The sequence below is a fragment of the Poecilia mexicana genome, unplaced genomic scaffold (genome assembly GCF_051168715.1).
Source record: "Poecilia mexicana isolate PSO_F unplaced genomic scaffold, ASM5116871v1 scaffold_21, whole genome shotgun sequence".
NCBI classification, from domain to species: Eukaryota; Metazoa; Chordata; class Actinopteri; order Cyprinodontiformes; family Poeciliidae; genus Poecilia; species Poecilia mexicana.
This window is the reverse complement of record NW_028263390.1, coordinates 16,264,978-16,282,094: the sequence shown is the minus strand read 5'-3', so window position 1 is coordinate 16,282,094 and position 17,117 is coordinate 16,264,978. Positions and strand designations below refer to the sequence as shown.

At 35.7% G+C, this 17,117-nt stretch overlaps 2 protein-coding genes across 3 annotated transcripts; both read right to left on the bottom strand.

The window, feature by feature from the left end:
* Nucleotides 1-332: 332 nt before the first annotated feature.
* LOC106924024 (uncharacterized) lies at nt 333-3,566 on the bottom strand. 2 transcript variants are annotated; one of them, XM_088001672.1, is made up of 7 exons: nt 3,383-3,566; nt 3,037-3,113; nt 2,020-2,165; nt 1,557-1,615; nt 1,362-1,472; nt 926-1,015; nt 333-824 (listed from the first exon to the last, which is right to left on the bottom strand). In XM_088001672.1, exons 1-7 carry the CDS (start codon nt 3,383-3,385, stop codon nt 774-776), a joined length of 537 nt encoding a protein of 178 aa, XP_087857798.1. In that variant the 5' UTR covers nt 3,386-3,566; the 3' UTR covers nt 333-773. The 2 variants fall into 2 exon arrangements, with proteins under 2 accessions (XP_087857798.1, XP_087857799.1); XM_088001673.1 differs by having other exon boundaries at nt 1,362-1,451; nt 3,383-3,563.
* Nucleotides 3,567-3,953: 387 nt separating this feature from the next.
* On the bottom strand, nt 3,954-12,532 carry rhag (Rh associated glycoprotein). The gene is made up of 10 exons (XM_014997496.2): nt 12,258-12,532; nt 8,376-8,559; nt 7,750-7,900; nt 7,515-7,662; nt 6,915-7,081; nt 6,684-6,821; nt 5,621-5,745; nt 5,462-5,532; nt 5,296-5,369; nt 3,954-5,200 (listed from the first exon to the last, which is right to left on the bottom strand). Exons 1-10 carry the CDS (start codon nt 12,433-12,435, stop codon nt 5,126-5,128), a joined length of 1,311 nt encoding a protein of 436 aa, XP_014852982.2. The 5' UTR covers nt 12,436-12,532; the 3' UTR covers nt 3,954-5,125.
* Between the last annotated feature and the right edge of the window lie 4,585 nt (nt 12,533-17,117).

Below are 17,117 nucleotides of genomic sequence, written 5' to 3'. Positions count from 1 at the left end.
TATTTGCTGTCCTTCTGTCACACAGTGTATAAATGGATCTGTACGCACCGTCATACAAACATGGACTCCAACTGGTTTCATATAAAGAAAAGCTTTTTTTTTTAACCACCATTTTTAAAGCAGACATATACGGGAAATAATCAGCATTAATAAGTCACATCTAATTGAATCCTATGCACTGTTCCATCCTCAGAATAAAAATAATAAACAAAAAAAAATATTATTTTAGAATAAACTGAAAACACTTTGGCTCCTAAAGCCAGAATTTACATCAAAAACTTTATGATCCGTTTCCTTAAATAGTTGGTCAACATAATAAAAAAAAAAAAATATAGTTAAAACCTTATATTTCTTTTTTAATTATGAACAGAAAAAAATGTCAAGCCCTGAAAGGATATTTGCACACAATGCAGACACTTAAATGACAGACAGGTTTGTGTTCGACTGTACAGACTGATCTGGTAGATTTCACGTTTAAATGGTGTTTCAACCTAAAGCATGGTCAACAAATACCATCTGATCACAAACAAAACTTTCTACATAACAGTTCTTACACTGGACTCAAGGTGGCCACCTGCACAGCAACAAGGTGAAGAAAATGTAGGTAGTGAACCTAATGCTGAATCCAGCTCGCTGCTGCCCCTGTGTGGTGGAGAAAAAAGTCACTTCAGTTTATCGCCTCTCCGTCAGAAAACTCTTCGTTTGTCTGCTAGCAGCCATTTCCTGAGTTCTGTGAACGCTGACGTCTAACAAGAGGGGCGTCCATCGTGGCTTCACAGGGTAGAGTTCAAGAACTCCAGCAGCTCTGCTCGATTTTTATCCCGCTGTTATGCACAAATTTCACAGCAAGACAACAAAAGACATCAAATAAAAAACTCAAAAAAGTGTATTTTGCTTTTACTTTAATGAGGAAAAAAATGATTACCTGTTTGTCTTTTTTCGACTTCTTTACTTTCATCTTTATCTTCTTCCCTGAAATCATGCTGTACTTTCCTTTTTCTCTGTCCTTTAAATACTGAAAGAAGAAAATTGCTAAAATGAAACGCTACAAACTAAAAGTCATATTAAAAGGAAATATAGTTTCAGAGACCTAAAAGTGATCAATTAAAAGGTTTGAATTGATCAACTATTCAGTCAATATCAACCATGAACGGAATTTCAATGGTTCTGAAGCTGTAATAATTTTAATCATGAATAAAAGGGATGAATAAAATTATTTTTAGAACTGAATCACGCTTTTTTTAAGTGGACTTAAATCCTTCATTTTGTTACCAGGATTCCCACATTTGTTTACATTTCAAAATGTTACACTTGTCTTTTTTCACATTATGAACGTTTAAGTACAACAAAATCTTTGCTACCTTAGAGATCTGAACCGGTCCTGATTTGTCATCCCCTCCTTTTGCCTTCTTGTCTTTTTTGCGCTTTTGCTTCTTCTCTTTCTTCCCTTTCTGTTGCAAAACACAAGGAAACTAAGTTATGCAATTAAAATAAATTTTTTTTCTTTAAATATAGAGAATGAATTCAGGAAAAAAACAACATCATGTTTTTGTTACTTTTTTGTGCTTCTCCTTTTTTCTTCTTTTGGACTGCTTTCTGGATTTACTCCGAGAGTCTGAAAACAATAAAAAAACAATACACCAAGACAAACATATTGTCTGGTACGTAGAGTTTGAGTTTTGACATTCAGACACAAACACTTTTTTTTTTCATTTCTAAACCAGACCATGTACAATTGATAAAATTATATTTATGTCTCCATCAAACTTTGGTCTGTCACTTAGAAGCTGATTTGTATTAATTGCATTGATAACAACACAGTAATAAGTTATAATCAGATAAAAATGTTCAACATCGCTGGTAAACCATCCCCATTTCTGAGGGTATATCACGTCCTCTGTTATGTGCAAAACACATTTTTCTATTTTCTGGATTTATTTCAAAATTACTAAATATTAAATCTATCATAAATTAAAAAAGAATATCAATTAAAGGTTGGACATTTTTAGTCACACTTACCACTGCTGCTAGAGCTACTTCTGCTGCTGCTTGATGAATGTGATGGATCTGAGGAGCTGGAAGAACTGGAGGAGGAGGAGGGCGAAGATGACGAGCTAGAAGATGAAGATGATCTGCTGCGGCTCCGTTTCCGCTTCCTTTTTTCTCTTCCTAATAAAACCCCCAAAACAAAACAGAAAGAGAGGGAAATCATAAGCCATGCATAAGAATCTCCTCTGTCACATCCTCCTTCAAATAATCTATTAGCCTCCTCTGTGATTTTAATATTTTTCTTCTCCAACATTTTTTGTCCAATACGTCAACAGTCCCTCCTATGCACAACTAGAAGCTTTGCCTCTTTAACGTTGCCTTCCAACAGCTAAGCCTGAATTGTTTTACATTCCTTTTTAATGTTAAATATCAAAATATTCTGCTCTGCCTCCTGTTTCTTTATTACACTGCCTCTAAACCACATTTCATTTCATTTTTGCAGCTATTCAGGGTTCCCAAGCATTTTTCAGAACTCCATACTTTTCAAAACTCAAATATGCTAAGTTTTCTTTAAATACACTTTTTAAAAAATTAAATACAAAACTTCACAATTAATTTATTGCAGCAATTTCTACAGATGTCAAGATTATACATTTGGAACCTGGAAAATTAAGAGACGGACAAACTGGTGAATGACTGATAAAAATAAATACATGACCGAATGAATAAACTTGTAGATGACAAACATGCATTAATGGACAGATTAACAAACAGATCAATGAACAGGTGGGAGACACAAACTGATGGATGAACAGCAAAAACCTGTTTGAAATAAATAAATAGTAAAAAAATACTATGCACCTTCAACTTCTCTCCTACTTTAGCCTCTCTACAATTTGTAATACAAATTGCTAAATGAATAAAAGAATCAAACCAAAAATTCTTCAAAACGCATCTCATAATGAAAACAGAATTAGGAAAATGTATTAAGTTGACTTGTATCTCCATATTTATCCAAAGGGTGGTAATGAAATGACAGAAGGCAACCTGCCTCTGCTGCTTGACCTCGTCCTTTCATCTGTTCTGGATGAGGAACTGGACACCCTGTGTTCCGTTCTGGTTGACTAGAGACACAAACAAAACCTTTATAATTTGTTTATGGCTGCACATCAGACAAATCAGGAAACAAATTTGGATTAAAATTGAACATATTCTTCAAGTAACATAAAATTACCCACAGTGAAGTTTAAGTTAGTGGTCTAAAAAGCTGCACAAATAACACAGATAAAAGACATTAATTCGTTAATTGTATTTTCAGTTGGTGCTACAGTACAAGAGCTACGATAGGCTAAAGCTAAAGCTGTGCGGGTTAAACAATAGTTCCCGTACTCACCATAACGACAAGTTACTACAGTTAGGACGTCATATAATTATTAACATAAACACTACTGTGGAAAAAATGTCTAATTGGTATTTATTTGCAGTTATCACCGGCGGATTAGCAGCAGCTAGCCATCTTTTTACACATTTTGTATCCCATGATGCACCGCTGGTGGCTACATTCAAAACAACAGGCGCCAGAGGAAAGTGCCATAGCGCCCCTAGTGGCAAATAAATGACACCACTGCCTTACTCTATAAAGGTAAGATTTTGTCAGCTTGACATGTATTTTATTTTATTTTTTTACTAATTAGGTAATAATTTATTCGTAAACCGACATAAAACAAAGTAAACTCGTAGATTATAGAAAGTTAAACCAATAGCTTCAGCAAATAAATTATTCCTGTACTAATCATAGCTTTTTTGAAATTATATTGTCCGTACTTCTTGTTTTTCTAAGGAACATTTCTTTTTTTTCATACTATGCTAGAGTTCCAGCTTTGGTAAATAAAGAAAATGAGAAATTTTGACATTTTTATTCCAATCTTAGAGATGTTTAAAAGAAACCAGCCCATCAACAGCAGTATTGTACAAAACATTTTTAATATTGTATTAATATATTGTACAAGTAGGAGCAAATGCCCAAAGTATAAAAATAAGAAGCAAAACATCTTGAAGTATCAGTGGTTTGAGGCATGAGAGATCATTTAAAAAGCTGCAAATGTCAGATAAATCCTATTCGTAGTCAGTTTCATCAAGCCATCAGAGTAGCGTTTTGAAGTAGAAAGAAAAAAAAAGCACTTTGGAGCCATGCGTCTTCAAATATAAGGAGAAGCTTTTATACTGTGAATAAAACATGAGGTGTGTTGCAGTTGTAGTTTTCTAAGACTCAGTAACCAGAAAGAGAGAAACAGATATAGAGATGAGTAAGAAAAGCTGAAAAGAAAACATTAAAGATGATTAATAACCTCGAAAAGATGAATAGAAAATCTCAGTACCAGTTGCTATTGTTAGCTTTGATAAAACTGACCATGTCGTTTCATATACATACTGTATGTACATTTAAAAATACTTCTACTCTGAACAGAAAAAAAACAGTTTAATTTCTAACATGCATTTGTGCTTATTTGTACAAGAGTCTTTGGAAATGCTTGGAAATAATATAAGATGTATGAAGGTTCACTAGTTATCAGAAGATGAAGCGACCATCCCAGCCCGCGTCAGAGCTGAGCTGTCGGACTCTGACTCCTTGCACAAGGACCGGGCTCCAGTGAAGTGACGTGAAGCAGTTGATCAAAGGCCTCCTATATTCATTTGAAGTTTCAGCAGATATACCAAGAAAAATACACGAGGCATCCATAAAATACAAAAAAAAAAAAACATTATCAAAAGCTTATCAGACATTACAGCAGTGAAGGAAATAAGTCGCCTGCTTTGATTGCTGTAATATTCTTTGAAACTCTTTAGTGAAAAATTTAATTTCTTGCTTCCTATAATTTGGAAGAACACATTTCTTCTTGCTTGAAAAAAACAACTCATTCCTATTTTTGAATCTGCCATTTGTCATGTTTTAGATAATAGTTTCAAAAGTAATAGCCTTTGTACAGATGTCTGTGTGCACAAAACATGTAAAAAGAATAGTAATGTGCTGATAAATTGTGTTTTTCAGATCACAGTAATATGTTTGACAACCAGAGCTTGGAAAAAAAATCCTCTGTCTGCTTTTCTATATAAAGAAGGGATGAAATTATTCTATTCAGGCTTCTGTTTTGTTCTTTGAGTTTTCTCCAGCAGCCATACTTCCTTCGTTCTCCTCCTCCTCAATGGGAACCTGTAAGAAACCCAACGTAGCGTCACAAAACACTGCAGAATAATAAGTGCATGATACAAGCAATGGTTAAAATAAAGCGGTACGAGGATCCTAACCTCCCAGTAAAGAGAGTCATCAAAGCAGTTCTGATCCGGAGGCTGTCCCCAGAATGGTAGCTTCATTATCAACCCTGGAAGAAGAAAATTAAACATTTGGTTAAACGTTATTGCTGCTAGTGCACAATCATAAACGAATCACTGCTTCAGTTTCATCCCCACTCACCAGTTATAGCACCTCCAATCAGAGCAAACCCGAGAGACGAAGCCAGGGCAGCAGCTTGCATGTCTGCAGAGCTGACATTGAAAGTGAGAATAACATTATTTCAAAGCAACGCATTTGTTGTAAGTGCATAATTTTAATTACTGTGTGTGGAATATTTACCCTTTATTTGCCTTTCCCAAAGCCACAGCAACAATACCAGCCAGCCCTCCCAGGATGCCAGGCATGCCGTGCAGATTGTGGACTCCACACGTGTCCTGGATGCCCAGGTTGGACGCCAGGATCGGCTGCAAAGTCAGGAGAAAGACAAAATAGTCTCTGTTTTAAAATATTTTGATGATGAAATTCTCTTTTAAATGTGTTGGCCACAAATATTTACTACTGGACAGAAAGTTGTATGACGCAAAATGTAAAACTATAATATTCAGGAAATTTCTTTTTTCTGACTTTCAATGGAATCTCATGAGACCTTATACTACTTATACACCTGGATTTTGACATGGAGGAATAATGTATTGTGACTAAACTCTGTTAAGTCACTTGTCTTCTATTTTTGTCAATTTTTTTTTAAAAATTCCATCTTTTCAGGTATACAAAAGCAAACCCCAAACACAGACATATTATAAAAGAAACCTCAGCATGTATTGTTCTATCCATTCTTTGGTTTTATGATTGTGGGAACTTTTCTGGTTCCTCAGCATTAGTCTTGGTAAAATAAATCTAACCTATTACTGAACTTTTGGATTGAATAAGAATCCAAAGCAACTAATAGAGTCGACAGTCTTGAATTCGGTCAAAACATTGTGGAATTATTTCAGCTATGCTCCCTAAAGCATTTTGAAGACAAAACTGCAGGATAAACTACTTTCGAGCAAGCAAGTTGAACGTAACCAAGGCTGTCCCATGTTAGTGATCATGTTGGTTTGTCAGGATCTAAAAGTGTAGCCATGGATAGGAGTGTTTCTAGTTTGGAAACGTCTGGTTCTAATTTTTACAGCTGATTTGGTTCTGTTGGTATCTTAATGCCACATCATTTAGAACAGCTGAGTTGTTCACAGTGGGTCTGAGATTCGGATGGAAAAAAAAGGTTCCACTTCACAAAAAACAGGCCCTCTTCTGCAACAACAGGAATGCTGTTCTAGTCTGATGTTTACTTTTGTGACACATTTAGGACTTGAAGCACTCCTTACAATGGCTACATTTACTTTTCGATTGCTCAACTCACAGAGAGGAGTTTGAAGCCCAGGGTGGAAATGATGCCAGCCACTAATCCAATCAGCATCGCTCCAAATGGCTGGATATTCATGTCGGCACAAGTTCCCACCGCAACACCACCGGCCAGAGTGGCGTTCTGTATGTGGACCTGTGTTATTATAAAGGCATCTAAATAAGTACAAGTCTAAAATATCCAAATATCCTTCAGTTAACTATTTTAGATGGACGTAAGGTGCCTGACCATGTCCAGTTTCCCTTTGTGCTCAACCAGGCTGGAGATGGCGTACGCAGAGAGCACACAGGCGGCCAGGGAGACATAGGTGTTGATCACTGCAGTGAGCTGAGTGACACCTGGGTCAGCGATGGCTGAGTTGAAGCTGGGCCAGAACATCCACAGGAACACGGTTCCTGCAGAACAAGTTTGTTCATTTAAGCTGGTGAGACAGTGCTTTTTGTGTCCACTTGGTGGCAGTAGTAGCGCATGTGGAGTAGGACTGCACATGTTCTAATACAAATCATAACATTTTAGTTTCTTATTTTTATTATATACAAGTGTTGTGCTTGTATGTATTCAGGCAGAATGTGTCCAAATGTGAGGAATCCAGCTTCATATATTTGCATGTATTGTTATTATATAGTTGAAATCAGCAAAAAAACAGAGATTGACTTGAAAAAAATGGTAAAGACTGTGAAAAGCTGCCCAGACAAATGCATAACTCCTGAAATAAATATACCATCATGTTTATTTCACTGAAATTTTCAGTTTGAGGTTTAATATCTGAGAGTAATTTGCGCTCCCTTGCAATAAAAAAGAATCATTGACAGAGTCATTCTCACTTACCGATCATTGCAAACAGGTCAGAGTGATAAACAGATCCATCATTTTCATGTCCATTCCTCAAACCGGGTCGGTAAAGAACCCGAGCCACTGCCAAACCAAAGTAAGCACCAAAAGCGTGTATGATCATTGACGCTCCAACATCGTTAGCCTGCAAAATGAGATGTTTCACAGTATTTTCAGGTGAAAATGCCAGAATTAGGGTTATAATCCTTAGCATAAACTGTTATAAACTCACCTGAAGAACAGTAGCCACCAGATGCTCGTTGATGGAGAAGATGGTGATCTCCAGGATGGTCATGATGAGGAGCTGCACTGGGCTGGTTTTACCCAGAACAGCACCGAAGGAGATCAGGACCGTAGCTGTACTGAAGTCTGCATTTATCATTCTGCAGCAAAATGAGAAAAATAACCCAGTGATTATTACTAAAATTATTTACCCTTTGATTCTTCTTTTTATTTTACACATTTTGTCACCTTAACATTTGGTGAGGTTTTACCTGTTAGCTGTCTTGCCTGATTATTGGAATACTGGTTGTTTACTACCAAAGCACAGCTGCATTTATGTTAAGATTATATCTCTTTTAATGATTAGCTAACTTTTGAAAGTAGTCGATTGCACTTGATTTTATTTATGGGTATCAAAGTAAAGGACTTTAAATTTTTTATTGAAAACAATGTGTCATTTTATTTCCACCTTCTTATTGGTTCTTCATATAAAATCCCAATCAAAAGAATTGTAACATGAAAAAAAATACAAGAAAAATCAAGGGTTGTGAAAGCTGATGCAAGCCAAATATTCATTTTAAACGATTAGATTTTTGTGATTTCAGCAGCATGGGTTCAGCCATTTCAGAGACGTACTTGAAGATGTTCATTTTAATCTTGCCGTCATCCAGGTGCCACAATCCCTGCATGAGAAGCCCCCACTGGAGACCGAAGGCGGCCAGCAGCAGGTTGATGCCCACGCTGCTGAACCCGTATTTCTTGAGGAACGTCATCAGGAACCCGAAGCCGATGAAGATCATGACGTGGACATCCTGAAACACTGCAGTGCGATATAAAAAGCGGCGGTCACTTGTTCTGTCACCAAACCAGGACACGATCAGATCAAATGAAGAGCTTCAAGGTAAAAATGCTGCTCTCAGTTTTAATCATGTTGTCATGGTCCGTGGTGCTTTTTGGTTTGAATGACTTATTGGAAAGTTAGTGAACTTAACAGAAGTCATGTTTCTCAACAGAGGTAACATTGTTGTGACCTGTTTGCTCCGAAACCAAATTAATCCCGCCATGAATAGTGTTCTGGGAAAAGCCCATCCTGTTCCCGCTTGGTCTCTTAGTCTGTGGTACCTCTGATGAAGTGCATATGATCCTAATATACTCCTAAAGCATGAAGAGATGCTTTAAATTACAAAAACAGCAGCTGTTTTGTCATGTGGCACTCTATGCAGGAGAGAAGAAGAGGTAACTTCTGGTATTTTCAGGGAGGATTTAAATAAAACTGGGTGCGTCCTTTAAAACTTATCATCATCATCATTATCAGGCAGGAAATCAATCTCCTGTTTCCAGACAGCCTTTAAGCTTGACATGTGGAAAACACATCAAGGAGGAGATATGTGGGCTGGGAGACAATAGGCTTCATTTCCTTTGCTCTAGTCCAGACAAATAGCTTCTGTAAACTAAGTTTGATATATAGTCCAGAGAGAAATGCTACGTGCAGCATTAAAGGAGATCTTTAGTGACTTGAGAAACATGTTGGTAGATTTTCTGACATTTAATAAAGATGAGAAAACAAATTCCACGCTTTGTGGACTCTATTTAACCAGGAGGCCTCCTGGAGGTTTTCTTAGGCAAAGACTTACAGGAGCAACTATTAATCTCGGTTTGGCGCACCAAATCCCAAGGCTGGTTTTGCTATGTTTTCATTATTTAAAAGGATTGTTTGGGTGAAAAAAATACACTAATAATTTATCAAACTATAATTTATCAAACTTTATAACTATCTTAAAACTTCATTCACAAAATATTAAAGCTGCGAGGCTGTTTGGATAGGAATATGGAAATGCCGCTGCTGCTTAGATTGTTATTAAGAATTAAAACAAGAGTAAAAAATGTAGTCCACAATATGCTTTGGATCATATTGTTCTTAGTTGCAAGCTGGAAAACCGCTAACTAGATGGCTATAGCTAGCTATCTATATTGTTGTGCATAGGGGGCCGATTAGCTAATGTTAGCATTGGAAGATGACAAGAATATACTTGGATACTTCCTAAATTTTCACAATCTAAAACTGAACTAAATTTTGTACAGTAGTGGGCCTGCAACTGATTCAGTGAGCTGTGCAATGTGTCTCGCTATGAAGGTAATTAGCATTGTTTATGTGAGGCAGCCATGTTGGATTCTGAAGCTGGGAAAAAAAACAAAACAAAAAAAAAACTTCTAATTCCAAATAAATCTAAATTCTTTGAGATGCTTTCCAAACCCAACATGTGATCCAGAATGAATTAATTTTCTGTCAATAGCCAGTTAAATTCCTTTAAATGTTTAGGAATGTTTTTATTATTATTATTATTATTATTATTATTATTATTATTATTATTATTATTATTATTATTATTATTATTGCTTACCATGATTGCATAATATTTCATTGATAATGTCTAAAGTATTGCATGTACTGCATAAAAAAATAGAATAACAAGTTTATCAGTTGGGAACCAGTTTGTAGATTGAAGTTATTTTGATCTTTTATATTCAATACTGTGGAAAGATATAAAGGTTTTTCAGTACTCAAATGTAAAATAACCTACTTGGTTCTTCAGCATTCCTTTGACTTATTCAGGATTCAAGAATTGATGCAGTAATGCATCAATTAATGAGCAAACTTACTGAATACGTAAAAGTCAGACGCTGTATCGTTATCTTTGCACTGTGTTGTTTGTGTTCTGTAATATCCATGAAGACCCACATTCCTCACCTCTGATTCCAAAAATGTTATAATTTAGGTATAACTTTGTTCATTTGAACAGTTCCAGTGAGTTTTTAATCACATCTAGACAGAAATAGATATTATGTGGACATACACTTTCCTTTTAAAGACTTTTAATCTTAACTATGAAACTTAAACTTAAAATAATCCATACTAACTACAACTGGACTCATATCAATTGTTTGGATTTGACCAATATTTACAATGCTTCTTGTTATATTTGGCTGTGTGTGTTTGTGGATTATCTTTTAAGAAATTTCTCATCTAGGTTTTTCTCTTTTGTCCAAGTGTCCAGGGATTAATAAAACAGATTTTCTCAAATGTTTAAACTTGCTTTTAAATGGCACAAAAATAGCAACATGGCTCCTCACTTGTGTTGAATGGAGTTATTGAGTGTAAAAGTCTTAATCCAGATTTTAATGTGCACCAAAGAACTGTATTACAGTGCAGTGAACAGTACTTTGAGGATGCCTGTGAAATAAAGATGGTGAGCAACCACTGTGTGTGGCAACGCGCCAAGTAGTTAGGTAACGGTGAGTGGGCGAGCCAAGACAGGAGAGAATCCCCCCGAGGAACATCACAGAGCTGAGTGAGGGAGAGTGATGCAAGCCAGTCAAAATTTATTGTTCTTTCATTTTAATTTCTCATTTAAATTTGGCAAGACGCATAATTTTAGAAAAGTTGTATTGGTTTCAGTCATTTGTTACAAAGCGTTGCATATTTTGCAGCTAAACCAACTATTGCATATAAAAGGGAGATCTTTGCATAAGTCTTGATTCTTTCAAGTCTCACAGCAGAAATGATTTTTCCATCACCTTCTCAGGGAGAATTACTGGTTCCTCAGCGTTTTTCTGAGCCATGCTTGGAGAAAATCCCAAAGCATCAAAATTAATTTCCATATTACATTAGATTTGCAAGTTCATAGATTTAATCCCGAAGAAGGAAAAACAAAGAGCAAAGTCAGCCTTGAAACATGATATTTACACAAAGTTTTCCTATGAAGTTAGAGATGGAAAGAAATAATGCATAATTTTTCATGATGAAGCTAGACCGCGAAAGATTTCTACATACTGTAGACTGAGCTAATCTCTGAGACGCACACCTGCCCCACCCAGTCGCCAACAGACTGAACAGTACCTTGTAGCTGTAAGTTATGTGTATGTTCATGTAGATAAGTAGCTCAAACGCAAAGAGGAGCTTGGAGCTTCTTAAAAAGCACTAAAAACCCAAATTGGGAATGAAGTTTTTTACGAGCACCAGAAGCTGATTTGTTGCTCCGACCACCTTATGACTGCCTGTAATTACCTGTTTGACACAGTAATGCAAATCACATGTAGCCTCCTTTCTGCTACAGATCACACTTTCTCCTGCAGGTTCCTCTCTGCTTCTCGGCTGCATCTGTCTGACTGCTGGAGAGGAACGCGAACTCGTGCACCTTTTTATCTCATTTCACCTACCTGCTCTAGAAACAACTCTGAAACACTTCTATGTCTGTTTGCCAGGAGTCAAGGTTAAAGCATTTCAGGAAAGATGTTCCTGTGAAAAGAAGCAGCCTCCTGTTTATAGGCTTGCACAGCTCCTATGTTAAAAAAAGAGAGTTTTACTTAAATATCAACTACCTCCCACATTTCACCTCATGTCAAAAAAACAGCATAGGTGTTGGGATACTTTCTCTTCTTCTTTGGCTAATTAAAAAGCTGCAGCACATGCAGCCTAAGCTTCAAGTGGAGTTAAAGTCATCTCTCTGCATCACTTACTAGGGTACAGCTGCACAGGTGATTCTTCTTTAGTGGTATTCGCATCATGGTGACCATCATGATGATCCTTCCCATCATCATAGACCACAAACAAAGCAAACAGGATGATGGTGATAATCTCCAAAATTAAAGCCAGGATGGGGAACTTCAGCCTCATGTTGGTGGAGTATGCAGGCATCCTGAAGCCAACTCTTGTTATCTTTCAGCAGCTTTGAGTGTCAGTCCCTCCCTATCTGTTCTGGTGTTTAGGGTTTGAGCCGTCTAAAAAGGGGGGAAGAAAGCGGCGCTTGCTTTTAAACTGGTCCAGGGTTTTTTTTGTGACCAATGACAGGGCAGCACACTTCCCTACACCCTGTTCACTTTACTCACAGGGGGGTGGGTTTCCTCTGTGGACTGTGGGGACGGCTAAACAAAAAACAAACGTAACAACACCCAACAGTCAAGCAGTGATAGCTGTCAAGTCTTCTTTCAACAACATTTCTTTTCAAAACCACACATATTTCGTTTTAAACTTTTCACAGGTTTCATATGGAGAGAACTATCAATGCAGCACAATGACAAATTTTAAATTACAAGCATAACTGTGTTGATGGTGCCTTACAAAAGTAGTCCTCCCGAATCCATTTCTTATTGGGGTGAAACCAGAAAGTTTTATTGTGTCTTTGTAGAGAATAATTTTGAGGACTTAATGTATATATGGTTTTATTTTTTGGTACCATTTTACAGTAAAGCTCCACTTATAAGCCGCTTATAAATAGTATGCACATGTGCCATCGATTAATCTGCAAGCACTTTTGAAATCATTAATAAGAGTTTAATGTGCATTAATTAAGGCCAAGAAAGAATCAAAACTATACTGGAAATTATAAAATACAATATTACATATTAAATAATTATGTTTACAAATGCTTATTGTTTCTTACAAACTTGTAACTTAGTGTGAAATATTTAAGTGTGCAACTCCAAATGGAATATATAGGTGAAAAGATTTTGCTCACTATTTAAAAAAACAAACAAAAAAGAGATTAGTTTTGTGTCTTTCTTGCACTTAAGTAATACATGGTAAACATGGTGTTTACATATTGTTTAATAACATATCTATGAACTAATTGTTAATAAGGGGTGCCATAGAGACCTATTTTTTTAATGTAAACGTTCAGTTGTAGTTATTTCCCCGTTGTTTCCAATCGATTTCACTCAATTCTTGCTAATTTCTCGTGTTTTATAAATACTGACAAATGGCAAGGAATTGGAATCACCGATGTTGTGACTACAGTGACCTTCATCCTACTTGTTAACAACATGATCACATGAAAAATCATGTACAAACGTTCTAATTTACTGCAGGAAAACTTTTTTAAAAGTATAAAAGAGAAAGATCCTTTCAGAAAGAGTCCAGCAAACTCTGGTACAGAAAAAAATAAAAAGCAAGAGGCTTCACATTTACTCTAAATCTGATTAGATTCAGCTGCTAGCTGATTTCAACCAAGAATAGCGCTGACTAATTCATCTCAAGCATGTAAACTTGACGTCAGACGGTCACATTAATAAAAAAAGCAAGTGTTCACATAAAGAGTGATCTTCAGGGTGGCTCCTCTGGGCCTGACTTAGGCAAATGTGCCATTTTCCTTTCATTTCTTGATGATGGATTTAACTGAAATCCACCATAATTTTTTTTTTTTTGTATCCATTCCCTGACTTGTACGTTTCAGTAATGTTTGCTCTGATGTGCTTGGAGTGTTTTTTTGTCTTCCACCTGTAATGTCAGCCAGGAATACTGATGAACCAGTGAATGGAGCTTCCAGACACAGATGTCTTTATACTAAAATCACTAGAGACGCTCACTGCACTCCAGTGATCTCTTTTCCTCTCATTGTGAGGGAACTACTGGCTGGCTCTGTTGAATTAGGTCAGTCACTTTAAAAAGGGGTGAAAATTTATGCAGTAAATTATTTGTTGGTACTTATTTTTATTTAATTGTCATTATTTTGTAGAAATTAGTTTTCACTTTTACATTGGAGTTTTTTTTTGTTTTGTTTTTTATTTCAAAAGGTATTATGAAGTAAAGGCAGCTTATAAATCTGACTCAGAAGAAAAAACTAAACCAAAATGTAAATAAAATATTGTGGGAAGCCTGTCAAAATATATCCTTAGTTTTCTTTTAAACATGTAGTTTAAAAGTCAGTTCAACCAAATTCTAATGAAATATTTTACTTATTGGTTCAAATCTGAAATAAAACTGTTTTCTTGCAAAAAAAAAAGAAACAATTTTGTTTATGTACATTATTGTCTGACTAATTTACAACAGTCCTTTAACATTTGAATTAAATAGATTTTTATGATTAATTTATATCAATTTAAAGTATTTTATTTTCTCCAACTTAATTTGTTTATATTTTCTATTGAATATACTAATTAATTAACTTTAATTTAAACCAATATTAGTTGGTAATATTAGTTGCAATGTGTTGCCTTCATCTTATGGGATATTTACTTTTTTACAGTGTGGATTTTTACTTTTGCTTTTCTGTTTTGACTGGATTTTTAGCTATTAAACGATCTGAATGCATCTTGTTCAACTCCTTTACTTGATTCTTTGAGCTGAGCTGCTGATACCGTTTACATTTTTCACTGCAACTCTGATCTGACTTGAGATTCTGACTTAAATTTCCTTGGTCAAGAGGTCTTTGATAAAGGCTGGGAACTTTACAAATGAGCTGAGTTACTATAATCACAGCCAGCAAAACACTTCTGTTTGCCTTGGAGCTGAAAAGAGGGAAGGTTTTCCCAAAGCCCTTTGGGAAATTACTTTCAAATGTTGAGAGATATTGAAACCTTTGCAGCTCTGTTGAGAGTAATCTGCTTGCTCTGACTCATTATTACATCAAAGTACAAAGAAATGATTTGTACAAGTTTTCTGGCTCACCGAGATGCTTTTTATAGTGAATGGAGCTGAAGTGAAAGACAAGTGAGAAAATCAGGTCTTTTAACTCGTAGATCTGATAAAGTTCTTCACTCAAATATACGGTTCAGGGTTTTCCTCTGCTGATGTTTTGATCTGCGCCTGGTTGGGTTTTTTTACATCCTGTTCAGTAGCTATAAAAGCTCAAACCATCTCATTTCACAGCACTTATCTGAATGCTGCATTTGGTTCTCAGGCTGTTGCTCACACCTGATTACATTTGAGGTTTTGATGCAGAGTCGTGTTTGATCCTCCATGAAAACAAGCTTATTGCCTAACTGTAACAAGTAAGTCATAATCCCTCTGCAGAGATGGAAATTATATCTAAAATAAACAGTTTACCTTCCCCAGATGATTTAAATGGTTTTACACATACAAATCTGCAAAGTGTGGCATGCATTTATTTCCAGAATACACTTATGTTCAATTGAAAATCTGTGGCAAGAGTTGAAAATTATTATTGCTCTTCAAATACTGTGAGGTTTGTACAACGGAGTATTAGGGCCAGAAAAAAAGGAGTACATTTTCTCAAAAACACCCTCAAAATATTTTAGATTAATCTCAGTAATTTTCTAGAAAAAACTAGAACATTTCTGAATTTCAAAAGTTAAAATTTTGCAAGAAAAATTAAATAATCTCAACTTTTGAATCTCAGAAATTTCCAAGGATTTTTCTGGAAAATTTCTGAGATAAATCTCAAAATTTTTGAGCTCTTCTAGCAATTCTTTTGACTTTTCAAACTCAGGAATGTTCAAGTTTTTTCCCCCAGAAAATTTCTGAGATTAATCTAAAAGATCTCAGAGATTTTTGGCTGAAATTTACTCCTCATGTTTTTCCTAGATAGAATAGTCCTAATATGCCTTTGTGGGTGTTTATGGTTGTGATGCTACAAAGTACAAAAAGAAAATTCAAAATGAACCAATAAATCTAAGATTGGTTCATTTGTATTCAGCCAGGATGAAAAATCTTTTAGCAATTCTAAAGTGAACTTATAAGTTTTTGTCAGAAGTTCAAAATAACTCATTATATCCACACAAGATTATTGTCAAAACAGCTTATTTTCTGGTTTATTGTATACTGCTGTTTGGTAAAAAATAACTTGGTGTTTCTTCCCTGATGTTATTGTTAAGTTTTGCAGGTTTTGTTATGCCACAGTCCGCAGTTTTTGATCATGTTAAGTGTTTAAGAATTAAGTAGGTTAAAGTCTTATTTATTCACTGATGTACTGCAAAGGTCTGCCAATATACAGAGAAATAACCATATCTGCTGTGTAGCTGCAGGTTCTGACATAATAATGCTTCACATTTCAGTTTTTGTCAATAGCGTAAGCAGCCGTGGGAATTTGATTCTTTATTTGAAAACTGGATGGAGTTTGAACCCTCTTTAAACTCTTTAAACTGCCAGCTGAAAGCCCCACCCCCAATATTCAGTTGCGATTCTCTCTGTTCCTCAAACCTAAATTTATCCTGGGCACTAAATGTGAATAAATGGATGTGATAAATCCTAGAAGTGATGCATGATAAATGAACTCTTCCAGTCATGCTGACACCTCAGAAATCATAATTAGCTGTTTCTAAATTTATGCCGAACCCAGACAAAGCGTTGTGTAACATAAAAGTAAGAATGCACATCTCCTTCAATTAAATATAGAGATAGCCATCATGAGCCACTTTGCCACATAAAATCCCAACATAATGCACTGAATTGATGATTACAAAACACAGTGGCTTGAGAAAATACTTTTGCCAGATATTGTACACAAGTTTAAAATTATGCTCAGTTAAAATATTATTTTATAGCCTGACATTTCTGACTTTATTTCTTTTTTCTTTTCTTTTTTTTTTTGTCTAAGTCGTCGTGAGTAGATTCAACCAGCGGCGGCTCCTTGTTTTCTGTAC

Coding starts and splice junctions, on each gene's coding strand:
- LOC106924024 (XM_088001672.1), bottom strand. Junction 2,166..3,036: donor AGGTCAAGCAGCAGAGGCAG/GTTGCCTTCTGT, acceptor TTTATTAGGAAG/AGAAAAAAGGAAGCGGAAAC. Junction 1,473..1,556: donor AAAAGGAGAAGCACAAAAAA/GTAACAAAAACA, acceptor TGCATAACTTAG/TTTCCTTGTGTTTTGCAACA.
- rhag (XM_014997496.2), bottom strand. CDS start 12,435: ATGCCTGCATACTCCACCAACATGAGGCTGAAGTTCCCCATCCTGGCT. Junction 8,560..12,257: donor ACCTGTGCAGCTGTACCCTA/GTAAGTGATGCA, acceptor ATCGCACTGCAG/TGTTTCAGGATGTCCACGTC. Junction 5,746..6,683: donor TGGGCTTCAAACTCCTCTCT/GTGAGTTGAGCA, acceptor CTGACTTTGCAG/CCGATCCTGGCGTCCAACCT.